The sequence below is a fragment of the Rana temporaria genome, chromosome 4 (genome assembly GCF_905171775.1).
Source record: "Rana temporaria chromosome 4, aRanTem1.1, whole genome shotgun sequence".
In the NCBI taxonomy this organism is placed as follows: domain Eukaryota; kingdom Metazoa; phylum Chordata; class Amphibia; order Anura; family Ranidae; genus Rana; species Rana temporaria.
The window spans coordinates 188,107,772-188,121,205 of NC_053492.1; the positions used below are offsets into that span (position 1 = coordinate 188,107,772).

The following is a 13,434-nucleotide window of genomic DNA, read 5'->3' on the forward strand; positions in this document are numbered from 1 at the left end:
AACAGTAATGTGTCATCGTCACTGCCCTGCTGACCCCTGGACACTGCCACACTGCTGTGGTAACCCCTGGGTACTGCCATACTGACACCTGGACATTGTCCCTGCTGCCCCCTGGACACTAATCCCTAGACACTGACCCCTGGACACTGCTGTATTAATCTCTAAATACTGTCCATGCTGATACCTGGACATTTCCATGCTGACCCTTGTCCTCTACCCTGCTGATTCCTATTTAAACAAAATCAAAATGGCTACTTTGATTTCGCTTGAGCACTATGCACTGAGAATTTTTTATTTATGTTACCCCCTGATGAAGTAAGATGGTGAAACTTTGTTTTTTTGGGGGGATATTTTTGATGGCATTTATTTTGAGGGTGATGAACACATAGTATGTTATGGAGAAATTGGAGGCTGGACCAACATATTGAAGTCTTTTAGGTGGTGTAGTGTAGTTTGATAGTGAAAGACTTGAAGAGGGTTCATTTATAGTAATATAGTCTTGTAAACAAACAGCTTGGTTTATAAATGAGTAATATGACTACAAACCAGCATTCATAAAATACTTGGACTTACAGTAGCTGTGAATGATAATACATTGACAACAAACAGACAAGCCCTTCAATATGCAGGAAACCATAGCAATATGTGGCAAACAAGTGGACAATTGTTACAATATGCAGACACCAAATGGACAGATGTTGTAATACTTGGGCAAACCTCTATTTATGATGCAGAAGAATCTCTATTTGTAATGCAGATGAACCACACATGGCTGCTAAAGACTCCTTGTTGTCTCTCAAAAATTAAAAGTGAAATTCAGAAGTTTCTCACAGACAACAATCAGATCTAAAGGTGTCTTTGAATTTTAAAAGTGATTGGTGATATAGGAAGGAACACAGATATTAGGGGGTGCATGCCCTATGATCTAGTGAGGTGCTTTCTGGATGCTGGGTACAGCGTATTGCAGTGTATTTGGGTTAAAAAAAATCCATCTGAACTGCAAAGAAAACACTGTTATGCCTCGTACACACCAACGGGTTTTCCGGTGGACTTTTTTACGCCTAGAAACCCGAGGGGAAAGCCGAGAACCTGCTCGGCAGCTTTCCCCCCCCTACACACGGCCGGTTTTCCTGGCAGGAAAACTGCCATGAGAGCTTTGGCCGGAAACCCGGCCATGTGTATGCTCCACTGCAGTGTTTTCCATAGGAAAACCGCTGGGAAAAAGAACATGTTCTCATTTTTCCCACCGGTATTCCCGGCGGTTTTCCTGAAGGGAAAACTGCCATGGAGCATACACACGGACAGTTTTGCTTGCCAAAAGCTGTCATGGCACGGGAAAACAAGTCGTATGTACGAGGCATTATAATTGTGTCCTGCTTGCAGAAGCTTCTGTCTCAATTCCTGGCCATATTTGACACCTCAGGCTCATCATACAATGGGTTCCCCCTGGCCATAGTGGCTCCTCCTGCTTATCCTTAGTCACTTCAAGATGCAGTGGTGACATAGGGTTATTGGTGGCAACCAAAGAGACCAGAGAAGGGCAACACTCCTCCACATACCCTCCCCATGGGAGGAAACTGGTTCCCGGAAGCTATGCTACAAAGCACAGTTTCAGCATATGGGCTATGGAACAGATAAGTATAAAGCTGTTTTTTTACAGGGTAGTGTTTTTCTTTTCTTTTTCATTTTTAACCCATATACATAGTTGCTTTATGGTAAATGCAATTCCCATTCTAATTTTAGCACAGTTTCATTGTTTTATAAAAGAAAATTTGTAGCCTATTGATTGGTTTGGTTTCACATGCTACCTGGAATTTCCTTTAATACATGTTAAAAATATAAACCTCTTATTAACAATTAAACTTCAATCTTCTAATTCATCTTATTTACCATTATGGTCATTACATTCATCTGTGTTAACTTGTTGCTCAAAATAAAACTCTTCCTTGTAAATAATCGTTTATTTTTGTTTATTGAATTAGGCTTATGTTTTTTTTTTATATATATATTTTTTTTGCTTCATGCCAATAAATACACATACCCCTGCAATCCCTCAGCAAGAACAACTGCTGAGCTAACTATCTTGGATAGCCATATGATGCAGGTGCTGTTGATCTTGGCTTTTTATAAATAGTATGATTAAGTAGGAAGTAAGAAAAATCTGAAATGTCTTTAAAAGCTTAAGGGCCCTTTCACACGTACGGACCGCATGTCCGCATTTTTATCCATCCATTTGCAGATGAAAACGGGACATACATGGGTCACCATTTGATTACGGGTGTCAGCGGATGAACATTCGCTGACACCCGTAATCTGTCCGCCTCCGCAAAGATCCGCATTTGCCGACGGAAGAAATCCTATTTTTCTTCCGTCTGCCGGATCGGATGAACACAGACATACGGTCCGTGTTCGTCCGATCCCCCATAGGGGAGCGTGGAGGAAACACAGGGCGGTCCCCGCATAGTGTGCGGGGACCGCCCTGTCAGCTGCCAGCTCAGCGGGGATTTTACGGAGGATCCCCGCTGAGCTTTGCGGATACACAGAGCGGATCATTACTGATCCGCTCCGTGTGAAAGGGCCCTTAAGGGTTTGTAAAGGATTTTTTTTTATCTTAATAGCTTCCTTCACCTTAATGCAGTGCTGTTTTCATGTCCTCATTGTTAGTTTTTGCTCTCAAGTTGCTGTAATTCTTCTCTGATTTCCACGCTTCCTGGTTGTCTGTTTCGTGATAACCACAGTACTGGGAGCTTTCTCTCTGTGGCCACTAATCAAGGAGGTGTGATTACTGTGTGTCTAAAACCCCTCAACACCAATCAGTTTAGTTTTACAAACCATCACTGCCCTGTATTGGCTCTGTGTCTCTGTACATCACAGAAGCAGGAAACAGCATGCAAAAACGAAACTAAAACTGTAGGTACATTATATGATTGATTTTTATCTGTTTTTAATCATTTTTTAAAAGGAATACGTTAACTATTATGTCTCTATACCCTGTAAACAGTCATTTCAGCAACAAAAAAAAAAATCCTTTAACTGAATATTACTTTAGAATGTGTACAGTATGTGTACAGAGGTATCTAAAACCATATTAAAGAGAATGCCTCATCTAAGCAGATCTTCAATACCATGAACCAAACTGCTTATGCTATTTATGCATTCACTACTCTCATTTGTGAGCAATCTATGCTGAAAAGTATATGTAAAAAGATACAATCTGAGATCATTGCCAACAGATTAAACAGATAACATGACAAATAGAAAAAAAATAACATTTAATTGTATTCATTGGTCCCTTTGCATGAAACCGGAAATACAAGAAATACAGGGGCTGCTACTGCTGACTGCTTTCTGAAAATGACAGTGGATAGACTGTCTTTGGATTTTAAACTATTTCAGATCATTTTAACCTGGAACAAACATAAAGGTCAGCTAGATCAAAGTGGAGTTAGAATGCCTGAATTGCATACAGGTACTTGCTTATTAATGCAATTGACACTAGACATGTGCATTTGTTTTTGTCCGAATGTGTTTTCGTCCGAATTTCAGGGATTTTCACTTTTAATTTGACACACACGATAATGAAGGCGCAGAATCCGAAAGATCCAACACAAAAAATGCTTTATTTTCGTTTTGTTGCGACAACAGTTCGATAGAAGATTCGACATGGCGGTGACAATAGCAATCTGTGTCTATCGAAACTGCGGTCGAATGTGACTATCCTAACTCTATTAGTCCAAGATTATTTGACATAGAGAGAAAAGATTAAACATTATAGAGACATGAAGATACGACGAAGCAGCTAAAAACATACGATTGCCGCGAGCGGACATTTATAGTCAAATGCTCGTCCCATAGGCTATAGAAGATTTCTAATGTTGGTTGACTAGTAATAATAATTAATAAATATATTTATTACTAGTCATACAACATTATAATTCTACTATAGCTTGTGGGCGGAGCATTCAACCGGAAATGTACTATTGCAGAGTTGTACAGTTTAGCTGCTTCGCTGAATCTTCTTAGAACATTCAACAGACACTATAAGCCAGTGATGGCGAACCTTGGCACCCCAGATGTTTTGCAACTACATTTCCAATGATGCTCATGCACTCTGCAGTGTAGTTGTAGTTTACATCACTACCATAAGCCTTCAATTGACAGATTCGACCTTAATTTGGATTTTTGGACTAATGCATTTTTTTTACGAAACAAAATGAATAAAAACGAATTTCGGGAGTACCTAAATAAATACATTTTTCAGACGAAACTGAAATTCCAAAACAAAATATTTCAGTGTGCACATGTCTAATTGACACAGCCCACAGAGGCAACTCTACTGTACAAAAGCACAACCGTTAAGAGAGGTCGCATTGTTAAGCACAATTAGCCAGGGCCCTATATCTTTGGTTGCAAGCCCAAAAGTTAAAATAGGAACAAGTGACAGGAGGCCTCTTACCACTCTAGGTGATACAGCAGCATCCTTGAAAATAGTGCAGGGGTTCCGTGTGCTGTGCAGGGGTTCCGCATGCTGTGCAGGGGGTCTGTGTGCTGTGCAGGAGGTCAGTGTGCTGTGCAGGGGGTCAGTGTGCTGTGCAGGGGGTCAGTGCGCTGTGCAGGGGGTCAGTGTGCTGTGCAGGGGGTCTGTGTGCTGTGCAGGGGGTCAGTGTGCTGTGCAGGGGGTCAGTGTGCTGTGCAGGGGGTCAGTGTGCTGTGCAGGGGGTCTGTGTGCTGTGCAGGGGTTCCGTGTGCTGTGCAGGGGTTCCGCGTGCTGTGCAGGGGTTCCGCGTGCTGTGCAGGGGTCCGCATGCTGTGCAGGGGGTCCGCGTGCTGTGCAGGGGGTCAGTGTGCTGTGCAGGGGTTCCGCATGCTGTGCAGGGGTTCCACGTGCTGTGCAGGGGGTCCGTGTGCTGTGCAGGGGGTCAGTGTGCTGTGCAGGGGTTCCGCATGCTGTGCAGGGGTTCCGCGTGCTGTGCAGGGGGTCCGTGTGCTGTGCAGGGGGTCAGTGTGCTGTGCAGGGGGTCAGTGTGCTGTTCAGGGGGTCTGTGTGCTGTGCAGGGGGTCATTGTGCTGTGCAGGGGTCAGTGTTCTGTGCAGGGGGTCTGTGTGCTGTGCAGGGGGTCTGTGTGCTGTGCACGGGGGCTGTGTGCTGTGCAGGGGGTCAGTGTGCTGTGCAGGGGGTCAGTGTGCTCTGCAGGGGTTACGTGTGCTGTGCAGGGGTTCCGTGTGCTGTGCAGGGGTTCTGTTTGCTGTGCAGGGTTTATGTGTGCTGTGCAGGGGGTCCGGAACGTTTTTTTCCTGAAACGTCCCTCTTAAATTAGGGTGCATGTTATACGCCTGTGCGTGTTATACACGGATAAATACGGTAAACATGAGCGAACCTATACATTTGTAATTGCAACACTTTTCTGGGCGAAGTGGTGCTCTATCTGACAAAGGCAGGAATGCCAATATTTTTGGCCATGACTGTAGGTCATAACCTGCATATTAGAAGAATCACATGCTTAGAGAAGAGGTGCATCCTATTTAAATATATTGAACTTATTAAGGGTTTATTAAAAGCAGCATTTATATTTTCCTATTTGTCTACTTTACAAAAGCACAACCGTTAAGAGAGGTAGCACTGTTAAGCACAATTAGCCAGGGCCCTATATCTTTGGTTGCAAGCCCAAAAGTTAAAATAGGAACAAGTGACAGGAGGCCTCTTACCACTCTAGGTGATACAGCAGCATCCTTGAAAATAGTGCAGGGGTTCCATGTGCTGTGCAGGGGTTCCGCATGATGTGCAGGGGGTCTGTGTGCTGTGCAGGAGGTCAGTGTGCTGTGCAGGGGGTCAGTGTGCTGTGCAGGGGGTCAGTGTGCTGTGCAGGGGGTATGTGTGCTGTGCAGGGGGTCAGTGTGCTGTGCAGGGGGTCAGTGTGCTGTGCAGGGGGTCAGTGTGCTGTGCAGGGGGTCTGTGTGCTGTGCAGGGGTTCCGTGTGCTGTGCAGGGGTTCCGCGTGCTGTGCAGGGGTTCCGCGTGCTGTGCAGGGGGTCAGTGTGCTGTGCAGGGGGTCAGTGTGCTGTGCAGGGGGTCCGTGTGCTGTGCAGGGGTTCCGTGTGCTGTGCAGGGGTTTCGCGTGCTGTGCAGGGGTTCCGCGTGCTGTGCAGGGGGTCAGTGTGCTGTGCAGGGGGTCTGTGTGCTGTGCAGGGGGTCAGTGTGCTGTGCAGGGGGTCTGTGTGCTGTGCAGGGGGTCAGTGTGCTGTGCAGGGGGTCTGTGTGCTGTGCAGGGGTTCCGTGTGCTGTGCAGGGGTTCCGCGTGCTGTGCAGGGGTTCCGCGTGCTGTGCAGGGGGTCCGCGTGCTGTGCAGGGGGTCTGCGTGCTGTGTAGGGGGTCAGTGTGCTGTGCAGGGGTTCCGCGTGCTGTGCAGGGGTTCCGCGTGCTGTGCAGAGGGTCCGTGTGCTGTGCAGGGGGTCAGTGTGCTGTGCAGGGGGTCAGTGTACTGTTCAGGGGGTCTGTGTGCTGTGCAGGGGGTCAGTGTGCTGTGCAGGGGTCAGTGTGCTGTGCAGGGGGTCTGTGTGCTGTGCAGGGGGTCTGTGTGCTGTGCACGGGGGCTGTGTGCTGTGCAGGGGGTCAGTGTGCTGTGCAGGGGGTCAGTGTGCTCTGCAGGGGTTACGTGTGCTGTGCAGGGGTTCCGTGTGCTGTGCAGGGGTTCTGTTTGCTGTGCAGGGTTTATGTGTGCTGTGCAGGGGGTCCGGAACGTTTTTTTCCTGAAACGTCCCTCTTAAATTAGGGTGCGTGTTATACGCCTGTGCGTGTTATACACGGATAAATACGGTAAACATGAGCATACCTATACATTTGTAATTGCAACACTTTTCTGGGCGAAGTGGTGCTCTATCTGACAAAGGCAGGAATGCCAATATTTTTGGCCATGACTGTAGGTCATAACCTGCATATTAGAAGAATCACATGCTTAGAGAAGAGGCGCATCCTATTTAAATATATTGAACTTATTAAGGGTTTATTAAAAGCAGCATTTATATTTTCCTATTCGTCTACTTTATGTGTTGAAAAAATGATAAAGCTATAATGCATACATGTTTACTGGTTTATTTACTAATTTAAGCATGTTCATTTTGCAAAGTGATTTTTTTTACTTTGCAAAGTAGACATGCTCTACTACTTTAGTAGATCAACCCATGTTGTAGCTAAAATGTCCTTTATCATGCCCCTCTTACTGACATGGACCAAAAGTAACAGATTTTGCTATTTAGCTATACAGTATGATAGTGGCTTGTGGAAAATATACTAACATTAAATGTTGTTTTAGTTTATTTAAATTTCAAATTTTTTACTACAGTTGCTCTGTACATAGAAATGCTCTGAGCACTGAGCCTTAAGCATATTTCATAAAATCATTCTTGAAAAACCAGAGCTGCTACAAAAAGGTGGAGTTTGCTGTGGGAGGTGATTAGAAAGGGTGTAAACTTGGTAGAATTTCCCAAGCCTCATTGAGCAGACAAGTTCCCTCTTTGCGACTTATACTGGAGAACAGCACCCAGAAATGACCACACAGGGGGTTCTTAATGAAGGCCAGGAAAATGAAATGGTATGGCACATTTTCTTTGATCATTTTACATACAAACAGGATGATATTAAATGCAGCTCTTCATTTAAATAAACTATGTGATTTAGGACTGAAACATATTGGGTGGAAGTGGGAATAGTTACAACATATAAAGCTCTAGAGAAAGATTATAATGTAATCGTATGTCAAAAAGACTGCAGTGTTACTGAATGTAGCTGAATATCATGTTCCGCAAGTGTTAAAAAGAATTAACAAGTGTTCTGAGCTGGTAACATTCCAAATTCCAAAGTACCAATCTGATTACTATAATAACCTGCCATACTTCAATCCCTTCACTTCCCCTCGCTATCTTGATCAGTAAAAGTAACCACAGGGTTACAGGTAAGCTCATGCATGTATTAGCCAACTGCCAAATATTTTTTTATTAGTGATGCATAAACATACATGCCCATTTTGTGTATGTTTTTACACTATGTAGTTACCTCTGGGGCCATCCTTATTTGGGAAAACAGAGATTGGCTGGGTGCAATAAATCCAAAATGGATCAATAAGCATTGCTACAATTAATTTTACATCACCTTAGAGCTGACACAAGTGTTGCCAATGCCTGGACAAACTAATGTAAATTTAGTAAGATAGCCTACCTGATTGAATATAAACTGAATGGATTGTTTTTGCATGCTCTCACACTAAATATTGTTGGTAAATTTAATGCTAACCAAATATAAAATCTGATTGTGCGATGAACTAGTTGTATATTGTGTATTGTAAATTAAAGATGAAATTATGTAAGGCTGCATTCACACCTGAGCGTCGGTCGTTCGGCGTTTTTTTCCGGCGTTTTTTCGCACGTATTCATGCTTATTTGCGCGTTTGCATACAGCGTCGTCCGACGTTTTTGTACTTCGTCGTTTTTTATTTTAGCCAATAGGAAAAATTATCATCTTTTCATCACTTGTTGCTATGTTGGTAGATTTTTTTAATCTTCTGCATGGGCGACAAGTTCTATTGATTAAAGCGACGAAACGCCCGTAGCAAACGTCCGTTGTCGCGCAAGTCGCTTGAATCGAGCGTTTCCATTACTTTCTATGGGAAATGGAAACGCTCAAATACGCCCAAACCGCCCGATACGCGCGACAAAAAAGGGTCTGGAACTTGTTTTGGCTACAGGCGATGGGCGTCAGGCACATCAGCGTTCAGATGTGAACCATCCCCATAGACTTTCATGTATTTTGGTCCCTCTGGCGTTTGTGAGCGTCACGCTACAGGCGACAAAACGCCTAGGTGTGAATGGGCTCTAAGTAGAAAAACTGTGACCAGGGGCTGACTGACCATTGAGGCACCCGGGCACTGCCCGAGGGCCCCATGCCACTAGGGGGCCCCATCAGGGTTGCCAGGCTCAGTAAAAACAGGGACAGTATGTAAAAATCTGTGTTTTTTTTACATCTGTCCCTGATATGTCCGAAACCGACATGCTTTTGATGTGAAAATCCCAAGATTTTAGCTGCCCCGCCTCTGCACTGCCTCTTGGCGTGGTGGCCATCTGTAAGCCTGGAGGCCCCATAATCTTCTATTGCCCGGGGGCCCCATGAGTTGTCAGTTTGCCCCTGACTGTGACGGATGCCCTAGTACTGAGTTCACACATGTCTGGCTGCGGTTTGCAGTCCGGAGTCCAGTACGTTTCTGTTCACCGGTTCAGGTGTGATTCATGTGCAAATTTTTGCGTGAACTTGCACCTGAAGACCCCAGACCCAAAAACGCACAGGACTCTTTTCAAAACTCCACCGCGGCAGCCCCACACATGTGTTAACCGCTTCCATTGAAAGCCAGTCACATTCATATGTTATGCGAATTGGATGCGGTAAAAAACGCAGTCATAGGGGTTAATTTACTATTGTTACTTTCACACTGGGACGCCTGGTGTTGAGCGCTAAAGGGCCGCTCGTTTTTGCATCGATTTAGCTTTTCGGACGCTAGCCGGGCACTTATTACCCGAAAAAAAGAGTAAAAGGCAGTTTTGCAATTCTTTCAAATTGCTTTAAATGCGCTTTGGAAGCACTGCCTATTCATTGCAATGGGCAGGGCGTTTTGGGAACGCTAAATACAGTGCTCCCACCCTGTCCCAAAGATGCTGCTTGCAGGACTTTTTATAACATACCACAAGCGCACCATCCGAGTGTGAAAAGACACACTGCAATGAATAGGAGGTGGTTTTCAGGTACTTAGCAGAGGCTATTTCTAGCGCTAAAGTGCCTGAAAACAGCAAAATCTGCTACAGCTTTGCATAGAAACCAAGCAAGCTTTCAGGTTTTTTTCTTTTTGGCAGAGCTTAAAGTGTTTGTAAACGTTCATTTTATTTTATTTTATAAATAACAAACATGTCATGCTTACCTCCACTGTGCAATTCATTTTACACAGAGTGGCCCTTATCCTCCTGTTCTGGGGTCCCACGGCGGCTCTCTCGGCTCCTCCCGGAAATAGCTAACCCCCTCTGGAAAGCTGTCTCCAGAGGGGGTTACCTTGCAGGCACGCTCCTGTGTCATATAGTCGGCATCCATAGTCGCTGCGTGTATGACTCGGCCCCGCCCCCCCCGGTGGCTGTGTCATTGGATTTGATTGACAGCAGCATGAGCCAATGGCTGCACTGCTATCAATCTATCCAATCAACGCTGAGACTCCATGGAGAGGAGGCCGCCACGGGACACGCAGAGCAGGTGAACGGGCTCAGGTAAGTAAAATGAGGGAGCTGTGGGGCATGTAACAGCAAGGTGTTTTTTCACCCTAGCATAGGATGCATTAAGGTGAAAAAACACAAACCTTTACAGCCCCTTTAATTGAACAAGCTGAACTTAAAAACTGATTGGCTACCATGCACAGCTGCACCAGGTTCTGCACTCTCCAGTTTTAGTAAATAAACCCCTGTGTATTTGGCAGTTTGCTCCAAGCTGTGTGAGGTGAGGAAGGACTGATTCACTTCACCAGCAGTTCACTTATTAAACTGCAAAAGGGGGTCAAATGATCACTTACTAGTTTACTATCAAGCAGCACCCAGTGCTAATGTAGCGCCTGTGTACTTTTTCGTACAGGTGCTGTATTAAATTTAGTGGGAGAATGAGAGAGTTAGGTTGCTCTCATTCCTTGATTTGTTAAATTTGGCTGTTGCCAGTTCTGGATTGTCCTGTGGGCCAGTCTGTACTCCAGAGATGCAGTTTCATCTCTGGACGGCAGGTGGTGCCAGAGGGGTCCAGGCAGAGCCGCTTCTTCCCAGCAGCCAATTGGTGGAGTTTTCCCTCACGGGGCATGCTGGGGAGGGGTATTTCTGTGGCGGAGGCCGTTGTTCGGGGTTCTTTGCGGGTTCCTGGTTCCAGGTGCGGCACCCACCTTTAGGGTGTGCGCACATTACGGGCCCCACCACTATGGCCTACCAGGCCGGGGTCGCTTGCTACGCAGAGTTCCTGGGTCTGGGCTCTCATAGCCCGGAGCAATGTATGCTGCCAGGGGACCCCAGTGACTTACTGGGTCCCCACTTCTGTTGAGAAGATCCCAAGCTGGGTGCTGTTCGGTGGGGGATCGGTCTGAGGAGAACCCGGCAGGTGATCCAATAGGGCTTGAACGAACCACCGGGGATCTGGGTGACCGGACACTGACAGGTCACATTTAGACTGTCAGTCGGTGACCCCAAAGACATACTGGGAGGATTTGTTCTATCGTTCAAATTTCCAAGCGCTAGGCCTGTGGCAGAGGCCTCACCTCAACACTTTAATTCAATTAGAGCCAAGTCGGTGGCAGAGACTTATTTCCTTCCCAGAAGCTTTAAGTGACGCTCTGGCTGCCAGGCCTGTGAGAGAGGTCTGTCCGGGGGCACTTCACCCACTCCGGCTGGAGTGGCGACGAGAAGAATGTAATTATAGGAGGCAGGACTGCTTCTTTATCCATAGCCTGATCCTGCAAAGTTATTCTTCTTTCACCAATCTGTCCTGTCTACCTCAAGTTGACATTTTGGTTGTGTTTGACCAGAAAATAAAGCTTAGAAAACGTCAACCAACGGCCTGGACATTCTATTATTGCTCTCATCACTACCATCACCCCTAGACATCACATAGAGGTAACTTAAATACGCCGAACCCAAATCTAACCAGCGGCTCCTCCGGGGGTAGCGCTACACTAATATCCTCCATGTTACAGCTGCCCATTTGTCATTTCTAATCAGCTTTTCAGGGCAGAACATAATGCCTGGGTACAAAAACTTCCATTTAAATACGGTATTTGTCAAAAGCTACAAAAGATATAAACACACTTTATCAGGAACCAAATGCCTTTGCAAATCCAGTTATTACCTTGTAAAGGTAGCATTGACATCATCACTGTGATGTACATAGCCTGTGCAGAGAGCAGTGCTGTGGGAGGAGCCCAAGATGTACACCCATTACAAGCTGCTTGCAGAAAACTAAGGCCTTGTACTCACGAGCAGACATGTCCGATGAAACCGGTCCGCGGACCGTTTTCATCGGACATGTCTGCCCGGGGACTTCTGTTCGATGGCTGTACACACCATCGAACAGAAGTCCGCGCGTAAACAATACGCGGGGCGTGTCCGCGGTGTCGCCGCGTCGATGACGCGGTGTCGCCGCGACAATGACGCGGCGACGTGGGCGGGCCTGCCTTTTAAATGCTTCCACGCATGCGTCTAAGTCATTCGACGCATGCGAGGGATGGCGGGCGGCCGGACATGTATGGTAGGTCTGTACAGACGACCGTACATGTCCGGGCGGACAGGTTTCCAGCGGACTGTTTTAAAGCAAGTCCAGGAAACAGTTGTCCGCTGGAAACCTGTCCGATCCGCCCGAAAATGGTCCGCTCGTGCCTACACACGGCCAAACATGTCTGCTGAAACTGGTCTGCGGACCAGTTTCAGCAGACATGTTTGGTCGTGTGTACGGGGCCTAAGGGATGAAGGAACTACAAGACCAGAGTCACTCTGCATAGAGGCACTGTTTCCGACCGGATTACTGCAAATAGGAATACTTATGCCACTTTTTAGACAACATTTGCATATCCCAAAGTTTAACATTAAACGGCATCTAAACCCAAGAATTAAAATGTAACATATTACAGCTTACCAGTAGAAAGCTATGGGGGGTTATTTACAAAAGGCAAATCCACTTTGCACTACAAGTGCAAAGTGCACTTGAAATTGCACTGAAAGTGCACTTGGAAGTGCAGTCGCTGTAAATCTGAGGGGTAGATCTGAAATGAGGGGAAGCTCTGCTGATTTTATAATCCAATCATGTGCAAGCTAAAATGCTGTTTTTTATTTTCCTTGCATGTCCCCCTCGGATCTCCAGCGACTGCACTTCCAAGTGCTCTTTCAGTGCACTTTCAGGTGCACTTATAGTTTGCACTTGTAGTGCAAAGTGGATTTGCTTTTAGTAAATAACCCCCATGGTGTCTGTATTCGTTTATTGTGTCAGGCTTGTTATGCTTTCTTTTCACCTAGTGGTCCAGTCAATAACACACTTCTCTCCTCATCTCCATAACATGGGGTAGGTGTTCTGTAGTTCTAACAAACTTCCTGATAACATTGTTTTAGATAAGAGTGCAGAGTTGGACTCTGCATTTCTGGTGATCAACAGGTATTGTTTGTACTTATCAAAAGATATATAACAACACACATGGGCGTCCGCTCCATAGGGCAAGGGGGGTCGTTTGCCCCCCCCCCGGAATCGCCAGGGAGAGCCAGGAGCAAGGCCGAACGGGCCCCTGGGGCCGATTTAAGCGGTGACTGCAGCGCTCCCCTCCCCTCTAGTTGTCCCTTATTTAGAGTGCCTGTCCCTCTTCTGGAATCAAATCCATGTGTCCCTCATTCC

General features: G+C 46.0%; 1 protein-coding gene across 2 annotated transcripts in view; it reads left to right on the forward strand.

The window, feature by feature from the left end:
- The first annotated feature begins 7,481 nt into the window (after positions 1–7,481).
- LOC120936834 (probable cation-transporting ATPase 13A5) overlaps positions 7,482–13,434 on the forward strand; it is a 157,882-nt gene continuing 151,929 nt past the window's right edge. For both annotated transcript variants that reach the window (XM_040349539.1, XM_040349540.1), the window contains exon 1: positions 7,482–7,588. In XM_040349539.1, coding sequence (XP_040205473.1) covers positions 7,544–7,588 — 45 coding nt within the window. In that variant the 5' untranslated portion in view covers positions 7,482–7,543. The remainder of the gene's footprint in view (positions 7,589–13,434) is intronic.